Source organism: Capsella rubella, unplaced genomic scaffold, assembly GCF_000375325.1.
Source record: "Capsella rubella cultivar Monte Gargano unplaced genomic scaffold, Caprub1_0 scaffold_6, whole genome shotgun sequence".
Lineage (NCBI taxonomy): Eukaryota > Viridiplantae > Streptophyta > Magnoliopsida > Brassicales > Brassicaceae > Capsella > Capsella rubella.
In genome coordinates, this window is record NW_006238918.1 from 12,327,878 (window position 1) to 12,345,648 (window position 17,771).

Here is a 17,771-nt window from a genome sequence, read left to right on the forward strand (position 1 = left end):
TTTACTTTTTAATTTGAGAAGATATATACTAATTTGGTATTTGTAAAACTGGACATATGAAAGAGTTAGGTAAAAACAAAAGAACAAAAGTTATAGAAAAATTAAAATACAGCAAACTTATTTTATTAAATTTTTGGTTTTAAAAATAGTAAATTATCAAACAAAAACTAAGAAGTAAATTACCAAATTAATTAAAAGAAGATGTAAATGCATGGAAACGGAAACGGATACGCGGAAACAAAACGTTTTGGAAACGAGAAACGAGTTTTTTTATGAAATTAAGATATGGAAACGTGTTGGAAACATATATATATAAAATATAACATCAAACATCCAAACTATATTAATTTAAAATATTTAAAATAATACGGTAATCAAAATATATATACTAAATAGTTTAACTAAAAGATAAATATTAAGTCTCACCAAAAAAAAACTATAACTATTAAAACACTGAAATCCAAAATTTAGATTTTAACATATCATATATTATTGTATATGTGTATTTAAATTAAACAGGTTTTAAAGGTATAAAAGTCATCACTCTATATATTATAAATCAAAATTTTTGTTTATTGAGTTTCTAAACTAGAAGTTTAAGATTTCGTCGGGTTTTCAAAATAGAAACGTGAGTTTCCATCGTGTTTCTAAAAAAAAAAATTAGGAATCATGTTTCTCTTATAATTTCCGAGTTTCCGAGAGTTTCCATGCAACCTAAAACTACACCTGTTCTCAATTAAAATAAATAAATAAGTAAAATACACCTGTTTCCGAAACGAAAATTAAAAAAAAAAAAAAAAGGAAATTGTTTGTATTTTGTATTGTTTTGCTTATCTACTTTTGTAACCTTTTGTTAATTCTATTTAATGTTTATACCATTGACGCATATTTACATTTAAAATTAGCAAATAAGCATTATTTACATTTCCTCTAATCCTACAACTACATAGAAGGATCCAGAAACCTTGTAAAAGTAGTTTCACAGAAAATAAAGGAGAACGAAGGATCTAGAAGAACCCTGCTCACTATATATATTATTTTCTTCTCCTCTTTAATCTCGCATCAATACTTCTCACCCCCCTCTCAAGTCTTTCGCTTTTGCTCTCAATTCCGATTCATAAAACCCTAGCTCGCCGATATTTTCTCCGGTCAGTGACAATGGCGGACGCAGAAACTTTTGCTTTCCAAGCTGAGATTAACCAGTTGCTCTCGCTTATCATCAACACCTTCTACTCCAACAAGGAGATCTTCCTCCGTGAGCTCATCAGTAACTCCTCCGATGTACGATCTCTCTCTCTCCCTCTCAGTCTCTATATGTTTTACTCATTCGATTTGATTTTAGTTGTAGATTTAAGTCTGATTAGGGTTTAGTGTTCTTGTGGATTGGAGTGTTTGAAGTGATAATCTTAAGTGGTGGAGCATGAGTTTATATTCAGATCTGTGGATTTAGGTTTGGTGTTTAAACCATGGAAGGATTTAGCAGTCTATTGATTAGATTTGTATATGTTCTGTGTAACTGGTTTCTAATTACGATTACGTATGTTGTTCTGGTGAAAAAACAGGCTTTGGACAAGATTAGGTTCGAGTCCTTGACGGATAAGAGCAAGCTCGATGGTCAGCCTGAGCTTTTCATTCATATCGTTCCTGACAAGACTAACAACACCTTGACCATCATTGATAGTGGTGTCGGGATGACTAAGGCTGGTACGTATATCTGTTGTTTGTTTTCTTAGGTTTTGCATCTCTGTGTTTGATTTGTGTTGGCTAATGCGTTTTTGTTGCATTGTACAGATTTGGTTAACAACCTTGGAACAATTGCGAGGTCTGGTACCAAGGAGTTCATGGAGGCTTTGGCTGCTGGTGCTGATGTTAGCATGATTGGGCAGTTTGGTGTTGGTTTTTACTCGGCTTACTTGGTTGCTGACAAGGTTGTTGTTACAACCAAACACAACGACGATGAGCAGTATGTGTGGGAATCACAAGCTGGTGGGTCTTTCACTGTTACCAGAGACACCTCTGGTGAGCCTCTTGGTAGAGGTACCAAGATGACCCTTTACCTTAAGGAAGACCAAATGGAGTACATTGAGGAGCGCAGGCTTAAGGATTTGGTCAAGAAGCACTCTGAGTTCATCAGTTACCCTATCTCTCTGTGGGTTGAGAAGACCATTGAGAAGGAGATTTCTGATGATGAAGAGGAGGAAGAGAAGAAGGATGAGGAAGGAGAGGTTGAGGAAGTAGATGAGGAGAAAGAAAAGGAGGAGAAGAAAAAGAAGAAGATTAAGGAGGTTTCTCATGAGTGGGATTTGGTGAACAAGCAGAAACCTATCTGGATGAGGAAGCCAGAGGAGATCAACAAGGAGGAGTATGCTGCTTTCTACAAGAGTCTGAGCAATGACTGGGAGGAGCATTTGGCTGTGAAGCATTTCTCTGTTGAAGGACAGCTTGAGTTCAAAGCTATCCTCTTTGTTCCCAAGAGAGCTCCTTTCGATCTCTTTGACACTAAGAAGAAGCCCAACAACATCAAGCTCTATGTCCGTCGTGTCTTCATCATGGACAACTGTGAAGATATCATTCCTGAGTACCTTGGATTCGTCAAGGGTATTGTCGACTCTGAAGATCTTCCTCTCAACATCTCCAGGGAAACGTTGCAGCAGAACAAGATCCTCAAGGTCATTCGCAAGAACCTTGTGAAGAAGTGCATTGAGCTCTTCTTTGAGATTGCTGAGAACAAGGAGGACTACAACAAGTTCTATGAGGCTTTCTCTAAGAACCTCAAGCTTGGTATCCACGAGGACTCACAAAACAGGACAAAGATCGCTGAGTTGCTCCGCTACCACTCAACCAAGAGCGGTGATGAGTTGACCAGTCTGAAGGACTATGTGACAAGGATGAAGGAAGGTCAGAACGATATCTTCTACATAACTGGTGAGAGCAAAAAGGCTGTTGAGAACTCTCCATTCCTTGAGAAGCTCAAGAAGAAGGGTTACGAAGTCCTCTACATGGTTGATGCAATTGACGAGTATGCCATTGGTCAGCTCAAGGAATTTGAGGGGAAAAAGCTTGTCTCTGCAACCAAGGAAGGTCTGAAACTGGAAGAGACTGAAGACGAGAAGAAGAAGAAAGAAGAGCTTAAGGAGAAGTTTGAGGGACTGTGCAAAGTGATCAAGGACGTTTTGGGAGACAAGGTGGAGAAGGTGATCGTCTCTGACCGTGTGGTGGACTCACCGTGCTGTCTTGTAACCGGTGAGTATGGCTGGACCGCTAACATGGAGAGGATCATGAAAGCACAAGCTTTGAGGGATAGCAGCATGGCTGGTTACATGTCGAGCAAGAAGACAATGGAGATTAACCCAGAGAACTCTATCATGGACGAGCTGAGAAAGAGAGCTGATGCGGACAAGAACGACAAGTCTGTGAAGGATCTTGTGCTTCTCCTCTTTGAGACAGCTCTTCTCACTTCAGGTTTCAGCCTCGACGAGCCCAACACTTTCGGAAGCAGGATCCACAGGATGTTGAAGCTTGGATTGAGCATCGACGAGGATGATGCCGTTGAAGCCGATGCTGAGATGCCTCCTCTTGAAGATGATGCTGATGCCGAAGGTAGCAAGATGGAGGAAGTCGACTAAACGTTTATTTGTTTCTCTTTTATATTTTCGTTGAAACTAATGTTTTTATAACAAAAACTCGAAAATGCTCAAAAGTCATAACAAAGCTTATTTATGTTAGGTAGTAACCTAATTATGATTATGTTTTTGATGTGTCTTCATAAACGTGATGAGAGAAATGGTCCGAGTTCTGAGCAACTTGGAGAAAAATTGAAGAATTGTGTGCTAAGCACAATCATAGATGACACGATAGATCCCGAAGAAGAAGAATTTGAGGTCAGTTTTTATGAAGATATGGATGATGGATGATACCAACTCAAAACTTATACCATTTTATAAAAATTGTTATTTCTTAACTGTCAGTGTTTTTAAACAAAAAATCATTCTAGGCTCTGCAATTTATTGTATTTTATCAAAATTAATTAATTATTATTAAATTTGATGGTAGAGTTGTTTCAAATTATTATCAATCTAAAATATAATATTACATGAAAATAAAGTCAGTTGTAAAGAATTTAATATAGAAAAATGCTAATAAACATACCCGTTCCGATAGATCGCGGCGGGATTTTTTCTAGATCAGTTTTCGTTTTTCTCGGACTTTCACGTACTGATCGCATTTTTTCTCGATCAGTTTTTGTTTTTCTCGGATTTTCACGTACTGATCAGATTTTTTCTCGATCAGTTTTCGTTTTTCTCGGACTTTCAAGTACTGATCGCATTTTTTCTCGATCAGTTTTCGTTTTTCTCGGACTTTCACGTACTGATCGCATTTTTCTCGATCATTTTTCATTTTTCTCGATCAATATTGTTGAATCCCATCAATAAAATAATTTTCTTATAACCATAAAATATTATTATACATATGTATTACATTTAAAAATATAAAAAAGAACAATGAAGAAATGAAAAATACATATAAACAAAAAATAAATAAAATTGAAAACAAAAATTTAAATTAAATATTTAATCAAACTCTTACAATGACATCTTAATTGAGTTTTCACCCCATGCAAGAACTTTTTTTTTTAAACAAAGAAAATAATGAAGATATGAGATATGATAGAGGAGGATGTGAGAATGGCTATTTATAGGATAAGAAGTGATGTAAGTTACATTTTTAAATTAATTAAATTAGATGAGTCATTATTATAATTTATAGTGTGTTTAATTGAAATTCAATAAAGAAAACCAATAGTCTTTGAAAATTTATATAATTTTCAGTTACATTTTAGTAGTAAAGTGTGGATTCAAAGTATGAATTGATGTATATGATTAAATGTGTTTTTTGGTAAATAAATATTAAATTTTTTAAAAAATATATATATATCAAATGGAGCAATAAAGAGAGAGTGAAACCTTACATTTATATATATGATTATTGGTTTGGAGTTATGAGAATTGTATTGAATGATTGTCATTAACATTTACTTATATATATATATATATATATATATATATATGTTTTTTTAAATGAAAGGCTTAAATGTTTTTCCACCAATAAGGAGAGAGTGAAACCTTACTTTTATATATATGATTAGAAATTTTTAAAAAAAATTATCTAATCAAAAATATATTGCAGGATTTACCATAAAAGAACAAGATCAAAGGTAGCTAGAACTAGCCATCAATCAAAACCATCAAATTTAAGTGTTGATGAAAATCGGGAGAAACATGTTCTAGACCAAACAAGAAGATCTCTAAAAGCAAAAAAGACAAAGAATTGTGGTAAAAATTCTAATGTTAAGTTATATAACAAGATAGTTATTTATTGTCACATTAGTAGTTGAGATATCATCCAATTTCACATTAATATGTTATAGATTATTTATTTAAATGAAATTACATCAATTAATATATCTCATAGAATCACGTCAACTAATATATGTGTACAAAAGTGTATTGATACGTTAATTACTACTGCCTTTATTTTTTCCAGGAAACAATAAAGAAAAACAAAACAATATGGTAACATGTCATTATTGCAAGACTTTGGTGTGGGAATCAGAAAGTTTAAAACTGAGTGGAAAGGAATTGAAATTTTCAATTTGTTGTCAACAAGGACGAGTTGTCCTACAACGATCTCGACAAACTCCAACTTACTTAGATGATTTATTATCACGGTCAACACTCTTTCGGACTAATATACCAGCATATAATTCAATGCTTGCTTTTACATCAATGGGTGGGAAAATCGATTACGATATCAATTCAGGAAATGGTCCTTTCACTTTTCGTATGCATGGTCAGAATTACCATAAGATTGGATCTTTGCTACCGGTCGAAGGAGATATACCACGTTTTGCAGAGTTATACGTATACGATACTGCTCATGAAGTTCAAAACTGACTCAACACTCTTGCGAAAGGAAAAAATAATGAGTTAGATGAAACAATTATGGGCAGACTAATTGAAATGCTCGACAAATACAATGAGATAGCTAAAGTTTTTAGAATGGCTAGAGATAGATATGAGTCTGGAGCAAATGAAGAATACTCAATTAGATTAATCAAAAATAAAGAATGAGGCAGACAATTTGACCTTCCACAAGGAGAAGAGATTGCGGGACTAATTGTGGGTGACATGTCTATCCCAAATTCTGACAAAGATATAATATGGCATCCTGAAATGGAAAAACCACAGTACATCAGCTTTTTACATCCATCATACATGTCACTACAATATCCTTTGTTGTTTCCACATGGTGAACAAGGATATACTACTAAAAGGTCATACGTTACAATGCGAGAGTATTATGCATACCAAATACATGCTAGATTGACATCTCCGGGGACAATAGTACGTGCAGGCCGTTTATTTCATCAATACGTGGTTGATGCATATACAGCTATCGAACAAGAACGTATGAACTTTTATTTTTTGATTGCGTTACGTTTTTGTGTGAATGACGTAAACCCTAGAGTTTTGGAGAAATTTGAGGAATTTTAAAGCCTTTGTTTTGGGAATTTTAGGGTTTTTGTAATGGAGAACGATAGAATCAGCGAACTTCCGGATTCATTGATCACAACGCATATACTTGTATGGTTTCCGACAAAAGAATCGGTTAAGACAAGTGTTTTATCGACCAGATGGAGAAATCTATGGCTTTATGTTCCCAGACTTGACTTAAACTCCGATGACTTCCAGTTTCTTGACTTGAACAGTGAGTCAAGCTTTCAAAAGTTCAATCTAGATTTCGAGACCCAAGATTTCATGCCTATGACTCTTTATAAGAACAAGACACTGGTATCTTAAAGCTTGTACACGTAATGCTTGAGAATCCAAAGTTTGTTGTTTCTTCTCTACCTTGTCTCAAGATCATGCATCTGCTACGGCCTTTGTGATGGTCCTTTGGTTGTGGAGAAGCTCATCTCAGGATGTCCTGTTCTTGAAGAACTTGAGCTGATCAAGCTTTCTAAGTAATATTTTTACTCGAGAAGTTCTGATGCGTCTGTGTGTGAGGTCTCATACTCTGAAAAGCCTTCGTTTACATTTCGCGGGTTTGGCCGAGAAAAACTACTTTACAAACATGCCTCAATGTTTGATACCGACGCTGGAGTATGTTGATATTAAGAAACATGTGATAAAACATGAAACTGGGATCATCAAACTAGTGAATTACTTTCTTGAGAATTCAGCATTTCTCAAGAAACTGACTCTTCTTCTGTAACCAACCAAGAGCTAGAGAGCTACAAGAAGCTTATTACATCTGTGAAGCTCTCTCCCACATGTCAAGTTATCATACATCTGATGATGAGCATAGTTGAACAATAGTTGTGTAGGAAGGCTCAATTCTCATATTAAATATGCAGTTAAGAATGGTCTTTTGGATTCTTTATCTTCTCTTTCAAGTTAATGTAATTGTAAAGTTTGTTACTTACAAGTCAAGAAGTATTTCTTAGCTTATTACATGTTTTTGATTTATTTTTTCTCTTTTTAATTCTTAGAAATTTGCTAAAAACTTGCATTGGAGTTGGTCTTACATGCATTATTGTGTTCCGTTATCCATTCTTGATCAAGTTCTTACTTTTGCTGTCGGAAACCTATGATAGATGTAAGATTACTTAAGTTTCTTATTACACGTTACTTATTAGGATTACATGTTATTTTTTCAAAAAGAAATTTTTTCTTAATTCTAAAAACGCATAACTTTTACAAAGAAAACCCGGATCTTTTTCACTAAGACATATTTTTTATTAAATAAAATTTATTTTTCGCTTAATCGCACAGAATATTTATATTTTGTCAACACTCACCCCGAAATACCATTATTATTTTTTCAAGTTTTTCAAGTATCGCATTATTATTATTTATTCAATGTTTTCCTCGAAATTACAATACACTCCCATAATTGTTTCTCTATAATTTTGATACGTCCTAGTATAATTTTTCAATTAACAAATAGAATTATTTAATCTAGTTTCAATTTTCAATAATAGTGTTCTACAGTTAAGATTCAATAGTTTGTGCATTGAATAAAAATGATTATTTCCTATAACTACTCTAGTTGATTTCATACTTTGACTAATTTTTTTTCAAAAATAACATAGAATCTAAGTCCTTTTACATTAATGTTCAAAATTGTTTTTTTCTTCTTTTTTTTGGTATGAGTGTTAAGTTTATCATATTGTGTTCAAAGTTCAATTTTTTTTTTGGTATGAGTGTTACGTTGATTATGTATTTTGTGTTATAGCTTGACCACAACAAGTTCAAAGTTGCAAACATTAATATAAACATTCATGAATACCAAAAATCTAAGAATTGACTCTTTTAATGCAATCTAATCAGCACCATCTTTATTTTGTATATATATATATATGCTCACATCATGCACTCACAAAAACATATTCTTAAATTAAAAGAAAATATAAAACATAAACTAGTATTACTCTTAAATTTCGGTTCATTCTCTGTCTTTCTCTAATCTAACAAACTCATATTTTGCTTCCAAAAATGAGTTTGAAGAAAATAAAGGAAGGCAAAAGATAAAGATAAAGAAAATTGAGAGAGAAGAGGACAGATTGGTCACATTGTCAAAGCGAAAAATGGTATCTACACAAAGCTCTGTGAGCTTTCTGTTCTCTGCGACGTTAATGTTGCATTTCTCGAGTACACCGGCCCTGGAAAGCCATCTACATTTGGCAGTCCATCGTTCCATGCCGTCGTGGAACGATTTCTCAATGCCGAAGCCTCATCGCCCTCTTCTTCTTTGCAATGAGCGGTTGATAGTGACAATAAAGCGAAGATTCAAGAGCTTTGCAAATTGTACAACAATATGATGGATGGGGCACGTGCTGAGGAAGCAAAAGCAACGGAGGCAGCTGCGTCCGTGGGGCCGTTGCCAGAAGATGCATGGTGGAAAGTGCCTCTGGAAGAGGTGAAGGATCAAGAAGAGATGAAACAGTTGCTCGAGAGGTTTGAAGGGCTCTATGAGAAGCTGTGTTATGGACTTGCTGCAAGGAGCGAGAGAAACGATACTGCAGAAAATGACAAATGATCTATACCTCATTAGTATATTATTTGTTGTGTTTTTTTGTGTGTTTTTGTGTGGTTGTGTTGTTGCTTGGTTGTGTGGTTTTATAATTATGAATTGTTTTTTCTTAAATTTGTACTATTCTCTAATACATTCAATGTGTTGGAATTAAAAAATATTTTCAATGTAATTTGGGAAAAATAATGAAAAACAGTAATAATTAAAACTTGGTTTAAAACGACGATTCCTACTATCTCATTCAATATTTTAATACAAATTTTTCTTAACATCCCTAATATATTAATTGAGAAACACACTTGAAAAAATCTTACTCGCACGTCTAATAATAAAAATGTCATACTAATTTGTTGCTGTTAGAGAGCTTCTCTTTTTTTTTTCTTTGGGGAGTGGAAGGAAAAAATCCTCCATAATTTATATTTTATATAATAAAACAACAATATAGGCTCACAAACAACCATAGCGTGAAGTCGCTAACCCATGTTAACCGTAACCTTATAATAATGGTTAAAAACCATAATTTTTAATCGTAAAAGTATATCAATTGCAGTTACTAACCGTAATGGTTGTTAGCCGTACCCGTATCAAAACCGTTTGTTAAATGTACAGTTAACCACATACTTTACCGTACATTAATCGCATAGTTTACCGTACGGTTGACCGCATAGTTAACCGTGCTGTTAAATCTTTACAATAAATTATTTCACTGAAATAGTATTTAAAATGGCTTAATATGTCTTAAAAGATCTAACGGTCATGTTCTGATCCTATAGAAACATCTTTCAAAGAACCCTAATACGAAGAGCAATTCAATCAAATTCTTAATTATTAACAATCGACTTCGGAACCCATGAAGAAAAATCAAAGCTTTACCAAAGACTTACCGTACATGAGAAGTAACGTTGAGATTTGACGGCGGACGTAACTCCAGAACAACCACCGGGAAACTCTGTTTCTGCCACTATCCCTCTCTCTCTCTTGTTATTTATTCCCGACACAACCAAAGCTTGTTTATGCCCTAAAAGATCTAAAAGACCATGTTCTGATCCTATGAAAACATCTTTTAAGGAACCCTAATACAAAGATCATGTTCTGATCCTATGAAAATATCTTTTAAAGAACCCTAATACAAAGATCATGTTCTAATCCTATGAAAACATCTTTTAAAGAACCCTAATACAAAGATCATGTTCTAATCCTAATACGAAGAGCCTTTCATCAGATTCCTAATTATTTAACAATCGATTTCGGAACTCATAAAGAAAAATCAAAGCTTTACGAACAACTTACCGTACAAGAGAAGAAACGTTGAGATTTGATGGCAGACGTAACTCCAGAATCACCGGAAGACTCTGTTTATGTTACCATCTCTATCTCTCTCTCTCTCTCTCGTTTCTGTCACGCTTTGTATTCGAAAGAAAAGTTATGTTTGTTGAAGCAAGCGTTGTATTATTGTTTCTTCTGTGACAAACTTGAACTTGGGGAAGGTGAAGAAGAATGAAGATGATTATGAAGTTTTGGTACTTATAAGCGGCCGTCGCAGCATACTTTCTAAGTTCTAACCGTTGTGTGATAACGGCTCTATAACGCAAACTCATTTTTAACTTCTTTAATTAAGTTACTCGTTTGATATTAACTTAATTTACTAATTATTCATTTAATTTTATTCTTTCTACTAACACAAGGTTATGAAAAAAGAAAATTATTCTAATTCTTATTTTGTTGTTTGGGTCGGATCGGGTATTTTGTCTTTGGATTATCCAAAATTCCCAAAAATCAAAATTGTAACATTTAAATATGTCTAAACTATTCAAAAATATAAAAACTATGTTGGAGTAGTCAAAAGATTGATCATGAACTTCCGGGAAGTGATTGTCGGAACTGTGTGAGTGAAGCCAAAATACAGGAAAATATCACGTGGTGATTTATAGGGTCGGTAAACGAGTATTTAAGCCTCTCGTACGTAGCAAACCGACCATCGGATATAAATGAACTCACGGGCCTAATGAGAGGACGTGAGGCCCACTAAAAGAGGTGAGCCCATGGGGGCTGAGAGTAAACACGGGACCACTGGAGAAATGACGATTGAAGTGTTACAGATGTATTCGGGTATCAGGTTTAGGTTCGAGTTTTCGAGTCTTGAGATTTAGAACCTATTCGAATATTTTAAAATTTTGAGTTCGGGTTTGCATCAAGTTTATTGGATTGGATTCATATCGGCACCTCGGGTTTAGAAAGGTTCCTCAGGCCTAATTGTGAGTCCAATTCATTATTATTAATATATATATAAACATAGTATATAAAGAACCACCATATGCTTAATTTACACTAAAGAGTATAAAGAAATGAAAGTGATTTTAGTTTCTTTGTTCTTAACAACGTTCTTAGCCTTTCTCTTCCTAAAACATATCCTCAAAAGAACCACAAAGGTAAACCTACCACCATCTCCGTGGCGGTTTCCGGTGATTGGAAACCTCCACCAGCTCAGCCTTTACCCGCACCGCTCTCTCCGTTCCCTTAGCCTTAGATATGGACCGCTCATGCTTCTCCACTTTGGTCACGTCCCTATTATCCTAGTCTCTTCTGCTGAGGTAGCTCGTGATGTCATGAAAACATATGATCTAAAGTTTGCCAACCGCCCGAAAACAAAAATGGTCGATATACTTCTTAATGGTGGGAGAGATTTGGTCTTTTCTCCCTATGGTGAATATTGGAGGCAGATGAAGGTATATTATTTCTTTAATGTTTTTGTTATAAATTATTAATTTAGAGTTTTGTGTTGTCTTCATGGAGACTATTGGAGATAGATTAAGGTTTTTTATGGAGGTAGATTAAGGTAGACTATTAAATGCCCATTCATATCAACTAATAACCGAATTGATCTGTAAATATACATATATAAAATATTAATTACAATTTTCCTTAATTAGTGTGCCTGTATATTCTTTTGTAACCATCTTGATACTTTTGAAAATTTGCAATCAATCTAATTATTTGCATGCATGTAGAGTATCTGCGTTCAGAATCTCCTCAACAGCAAAACAGTGAGGTCCTTTGAAAATATAAGAGAAGAAGAAATCAATGTGATGATGGAAAAGCTAGAGAAAGCGAGTTCCTCCTCTTCAACGGTGAATCTAAGCGAGCTCATCTCGGATCTTACAAACGATGTTATAACTAGAATTGTCTTCGGGAGAAAATATAGTTTTGAGGAAGGTAGTGACATTTCAAGGGGCATATTGAGGAAGTTCATGGAGCTCTTTGGTGCTTTTCCTCTCGGCGAATACATTCCTAGCTTAGCATGGATCGATAGGGTACGAGGTCTTGATAACAAAGTAGAAGAAGTAAATAACCAGATTGATGGGTTCTTAGAAAGAGTGGTGCAAGAACATGAAGATGCTGATGAAGTGAAGTCAAGTTTTTTTAGTATATTGCTATCGGTGCAAAGAGATAAGACCGCGCAATTTGAGCTCGATAGAAGCGGGTTAAAAATTATGCTCTTTGTAAAGCAAACTCATGTTGTTTCCTTTAAGAATTTTGAAGCTTGCAGAATTAAGTAATGTAATTAATTTGTAATTTTCTTTCTTTATTTAGGATATGTTGCTTGGGGGTTCGGCAACAACTTTTACACTACTTGAATGGACAATGACAGAGCTTATGAGACATCCAGAGTGTATGAAGAAACTCCAAGAGGAGATTCGTTTAATTTCGACGCGTAGTTTACATGTATCGGAGAAGGAAGTTGAGAAAATGAACTATCTACATGTTGTTATTAAGGAGGTTCTTAGGATACATCCGCCCGCTCCATTACTTCCCCGGCTATTGAGTGAAGATGTCAAATTACATGGATATGACATAGCTGCTGGAACACAAGTAAGTCTTAACGGCTTACCAAATTCATGTCTAAATTAAAAAATATATCTGTTGTTGTAAGAGGAAAATTTATTTTGGGGATATAGGTACTAATCAATTTATGGACAATCCAAAGAGACACTAAAACATGGGGACCAGATTCAGAAGAATTTAGGCCGGAGAGGCATTTAGATTCACCTTTGGATTTTCAAGGACAAAATTTCAATTTCATTCCATTTGGATCTGGAAGAAGGGGTTGTCCTGGTATCGAATTTGCCTTGGGTTTGGTCGAGGTGACACTTGCAAACCTTGTGAACCGGTTCGAATGGAGAGTCGAGGGAGGTGGTAAGCCTGATGTTTTTGAAGCTACTGGTATTGAAGTTTGCCGCAAGTTTCCTCTTGTTGTATGTCCATCTTCTACTCTATTCTCTTTGTAAGACCCATTTCTAAAGTACCCAATGTTTTGCCCTAAAATACCAAACTTATGGCTAAACAATTTTTGGCTATGATATATAATATATATGTCCCCTTTTGTAATAACTGCTAGCGGCGGAAGGATAGCTGTCAATTAGGCGGATTGTATGTGGGTTTGTCCGGTCCAAACTATTATGGATGGACCATGGACACGTCTAAACAAAAAACTATCCAATTGGACTAATTAAAGACCCATTCTACCGCAGAACCTGGTCAGAAAAATCCTTAGACAAGTTTTTTTAGTGAAATTGTTTGAAAGAACAAAGTTATTTGAACATATCAAGAGTACTAGTCAAATCTAGTTACAAGACATTATAAACTAAAAAATAGGAAACTTGTAATATAAAGCTTTGTACTACTATACTACTGTTATGTCATAACTCATAAACTAATTAAGAGCACTTCCATCAGTGTTTTTATATGAGAGTTTTAGTATATTTGGTCTGTGAAAGTCTCTAACCGATAAAGATGCTTCAAGTCTTAAGACTAGACGTAAGCATAAATGGATACTAGGAAATTTCTGATTTTCTACGGAACATATTATAGGAAAATAGTAGGAAATACCTGTTTTCATCATTTTCTTACGGAAATTTTGGTAGGAAATGTCCCGTACAAAATTGGTATTGGTGAAATTTTCGTAGGATGATAAATAAAAATGTAAGACATATTAATGATCTATTTGATATCTTGGAATATCAACATATAGTATTATTATAACGATCTAGGTAATCTCTTTATCAATACGAAATATCAATTAGTGATGATAGAGCCTTCGTTTTCATGACATCAATCATATAATTTTCTTAACATTTTTTTAGTGGTAGTTTCTGCATATAAAATCAGGCGACAATAACTTGTCGATAGTGAAAGTATAACAACTATTGTAGTGGTCTTAATAAAGACTACCAATTAGATTCAACAAAGATAGTATTAAATTAAAAGTATTTTTATAAAAATACGATTGATATGGTCATCAAAAGAATAATAAAGTGTTAATCATTGGAAAATAAACATAGTATAGTTTTATATAGACATAGGTAGGTAAATAGATAGGCACGTTTGGGTTGTGTAGCTAGTAGATCTTTGATTGATATCATAACTAATTGGTTGCTTTAATTGCTTAATGATCCACACTTAAGCAAATATGTATTTTAAAACAAGAAGTGGAAGTTCCCTATATATATCGTCTAATGACTCTAATCACATGAATTTTATATGTACACAAGTTTAATAATTAGTCCATGAGATCATAAAAGCAAATACCGAATCTTTCATGCAAAGAAATCTATATATATAAAATTGGCTTTTTCTCTTTTCTCATGATGCCACCTAAGCATCCACATAAACCACATTTTTTTCTACATTAAAATAAATTTAAAACATTCATTTACTGCATATTTATGCTACTTATTTGATTAATAGAAAATTTATATAAATAAAAATAAATTATGTAATAAATGAAATGTTAAATAAGAAATACTTTCATTTTATATTAGTTAGTGGTAATAATATAATTCAACTTTCATTTTAAATTGATCATAGTTTAAAATTTTAAATGTGTTACTGACTTTAAGAATGTAAGTAAATTTTCAATTTATGGTAGAATAAAAACAACATTTATGTAATTGTACATATAAAATCTTAAAGGGGAAAAATAAAATTGAAAGTGAATTATTAGTTTATAACATGATAAAAAGAAAATGATTTTAATCCAAATTTAAATATTGAAAGATAATAATTCAAGAGAAAATAACTATAATATGTTTTGAAAATCAATTAAAAATAAATAAAATATCACAATATGAATAAACAATTAGAAAAATATATATAAACCTCCCGCGCGCAGCGCGAGTCAACTGCTAGTATTTTATATAAAGAAGTGGAAGTTCCCTGTATGTATAGTCTAATCAAATGAAAAAATTATTATATACACAAATTAATAATAGTTAGTCGATGAAATCATAAAAGCAATACCAAATTTTTATTTATAAACTTGATTAGGATCTGCCTACGCACGAATAATTATTTTAAATTTTATAATTGTGTAAAGAAAATAAAAATAAAATTAGATGATACGTGAAATAAAATAAGAAGTTATTTATTTTCATATTTTTAATTGTCTGTTCGGTTGATCTCAATTAGTTTTCCTCACATCGTTTGAAATATTTTGGCTTTATTATTCCTATTTTGGATTAAATATAATTATACATTTTGTTGTTTATGTTTTATAAATTTAACCAATTGATTATCATATTCTTATTTAACTTATAATAACATAATCAAAACAAAATCTACCACTCTTTATGTTTCATAAAATGTGTAATTCTAGATATTTATCTTTGTTTCATAAAAGAATGTCATTGTATTTTTTTCAATGTTTTGTATATACGCTCTCTAATTTACTCTTACCCGAAAATAATTTTCATTGAATTAATCACCTACTATATCATAGATACATATATTTTTTTTTATCAAACTAATACATATATATTTCAAAGTTTTTTTTAATTTTTGTGAAATATGAAAAAATGATATTATTGTAATTTTGTTAATTAGTGGAAAGAAAGAATATTTAAATCATAAAATTTTGAAACGAAACATTTATGATAATACTTAATATAGTCTACCAATATAAAGTAGTTATTTGTTCAAAAAAAAATTAAAAAAGTTAAAGATTATGATTTAATTTGCAGTACACCATAAAACAATGTTTTTTACGCCATTATGACTGAATTAACTTTATATGATGTCTAATATTCTAATATTGGTAGTACTAACAAAATATTAAAGTAGTATACGACATATTTACGATTAATGATATTTTTAAATTTCAAGTAATGTCATATCCAAACTCCTTCAGTCATATGACCTAGTCCCGAGGTTATGTAAACGGTACGAACTGATTGATAGAAAAAACTAGGCCTGGGTGTTTGGATATCGAATCGGGTTTGGTTCGGATTTTTTGGTTTTCGGATTTTTTGGATATTGATTCTAACATCGATTCGGGTATTTATAAAATTTGGTTCGGTTTTGGTTCGGATAATTCAGATTTTGGTTCGGTTTGGATATAATTGTAATAATTCAATTTTAAACAAAACTTATCGGATTTATTCGGATATTTTTTAATCCAATTACACTCAAATAATCCATACTATCATATCCAAGTATATATAGAAAATAGAAATGAGGCAAATGACAAGTTAAAAGAACCAACTAACATAATACCATATCAATATATAAAAATGAAGCATAAACTGTATCGATACATAAAAGTTTTAAATAAACCAAAATAAACCATAAATTCCTAATGAAAAAAGTAGCAAAATTCAGTAACAACCTAAATCAAATTGAAAATAAATTTTAAAAAACTTCAAGACGATGAGAGAAGGAAGTTCAAGCTTCTACCCAGCTACAACCAAGATATGGCAAAGAACAATATTAAAGTATATGTGGCAAACATATATATCTTAAAAATATTAAAATATATATTATAAGTTCGGTTATATATGAATATCTATTGGATATCGGTTTGGATCGGGTTTAATCCGATATCCAAAAATAATGAATTGCTAACAACCGATCGGTTATTTTCCCAATATCAGATTTTATGTCCATGCCTAGAAAAAACTTTAAATTTGAACGTTTGTTTAGCTAACCTTCATGGCTACTCGTATTCAAATTCAGATTAAATCGGTCATATTATAATATAACTTTGAATTATTGTCTAAAGCTTTTAACTGATATGATACTTTAGATACTTTTTTTTCATTAATTGAGTAATATATATCCGTTTTTCAAATTCGTATCACAACATAGCTTTCTGTATTATTAACTAACTATTAAGCAAAAGTCTAAGTTAATAAAATATTTATAGTCCGAACATGTTAATTCATAGCGGTTTTATATACAAAATAATTTCGCTAATATATCTTGTATTAAAAATCTTATAACCAAAATCTCTATATTAGTAAAAGAGAAGTACAAAAAGTGCTTCCGGGTCGGGTCAATTTCAAAAAATTACCCGAAATTTGTAATTGGATCTTTTAAAATTGGATAGATTAATGGGTTTGGATACATACACCGGATACTTTCCAAATCTAATTTTAGGATTGTATTATTTTCATAACTAATTATAATATTTACTAATATTTCTCTAACTAAATTAATACAATCTATTTAAAAAAATATTATTCTTCTTTCACTTTTATTTGATATTATTTTAAATTTATGATATTATACTATATAATATAAATATTTAATAAAAATTTAACTTTTTTTGCATATGTTGCAATTTGAATTTTCAAAACGGACATATAATACTCAACTACACTCGGTTAAATATTTTGGACAAC

The 17,771-nt window shown here is 32.4% G+C and overlaps 3 protein-coding genes and 1 pseudogene across 3 annotated transcripts; all 4 read left to right on the forward strand.

Moving 5' to 3' along the window:
• Positions 1-1,043: 1,043 nt before the first annotated feature.
• On the forward strand, positions 1,044-3,752 carry LOC17881275 (heat shock protein 90-2). Its single transcript, XM_006287121.2, has 3 exons — positions 1,044-1,281; positions 1,563-1,704; positions 1,792-3,752. The coding sequence occupies exons 1-3, from the start codon at positions 1,159-1,161 to the stop codon at positions 3,624-3,626; spliced, it is 2,100 nt and encodes a 699-aa protein (XP_006287183.1). The 5' UTR covers positions 1,044-1,158; the 3' UTR covers positions 3,627-3,752.
• Positions 3,753-6,587: 2,835 nt separating this feature from the next.
• Positions 6,588-7,379, forward strand: LOC111829992 (putative F-box/FBD/LRR-repeat protein At5g44960). The gene is given in 5 exon segments (XM_023780312.1): positions 6,588-6,852; positions 6,855-6,927; positions 6,929-7,016; positions 7,018-7,270; positions 7,273-7,379. Coding segments are annotated over 5 exon segments (786 nt in total).
• Positions 7,380-7,650: 271 nt separating this feature from the next.
• On the forward strand, positions 7,651-9,102 carry LOC17884457 (annotated as a pseudogene).
• Positions 9,103-11,441: 2,339 nt separating this feature from the next.
• Positions 11,442-13,382, forward strand: LOC17884312 (cytochrome P450 71A20). The gene is made up of 4 exons (XM_006290131.1): positions 11,442-11,822; positions 12,105-12,596; positions 12,688-12,966; positions 13,053-13,382. The coding sequence occupies exons 1-4, from the start codon at positions 11,442-11,444 to the stop codon at positions 13,380-13,382; spliced, it is 1,482 nt and encodes a 493-aa protein (XP_006290193.1).
• The last annotated feature ends 4,389 nt before the right edge of the window (positions 13,383-17,771 follow it).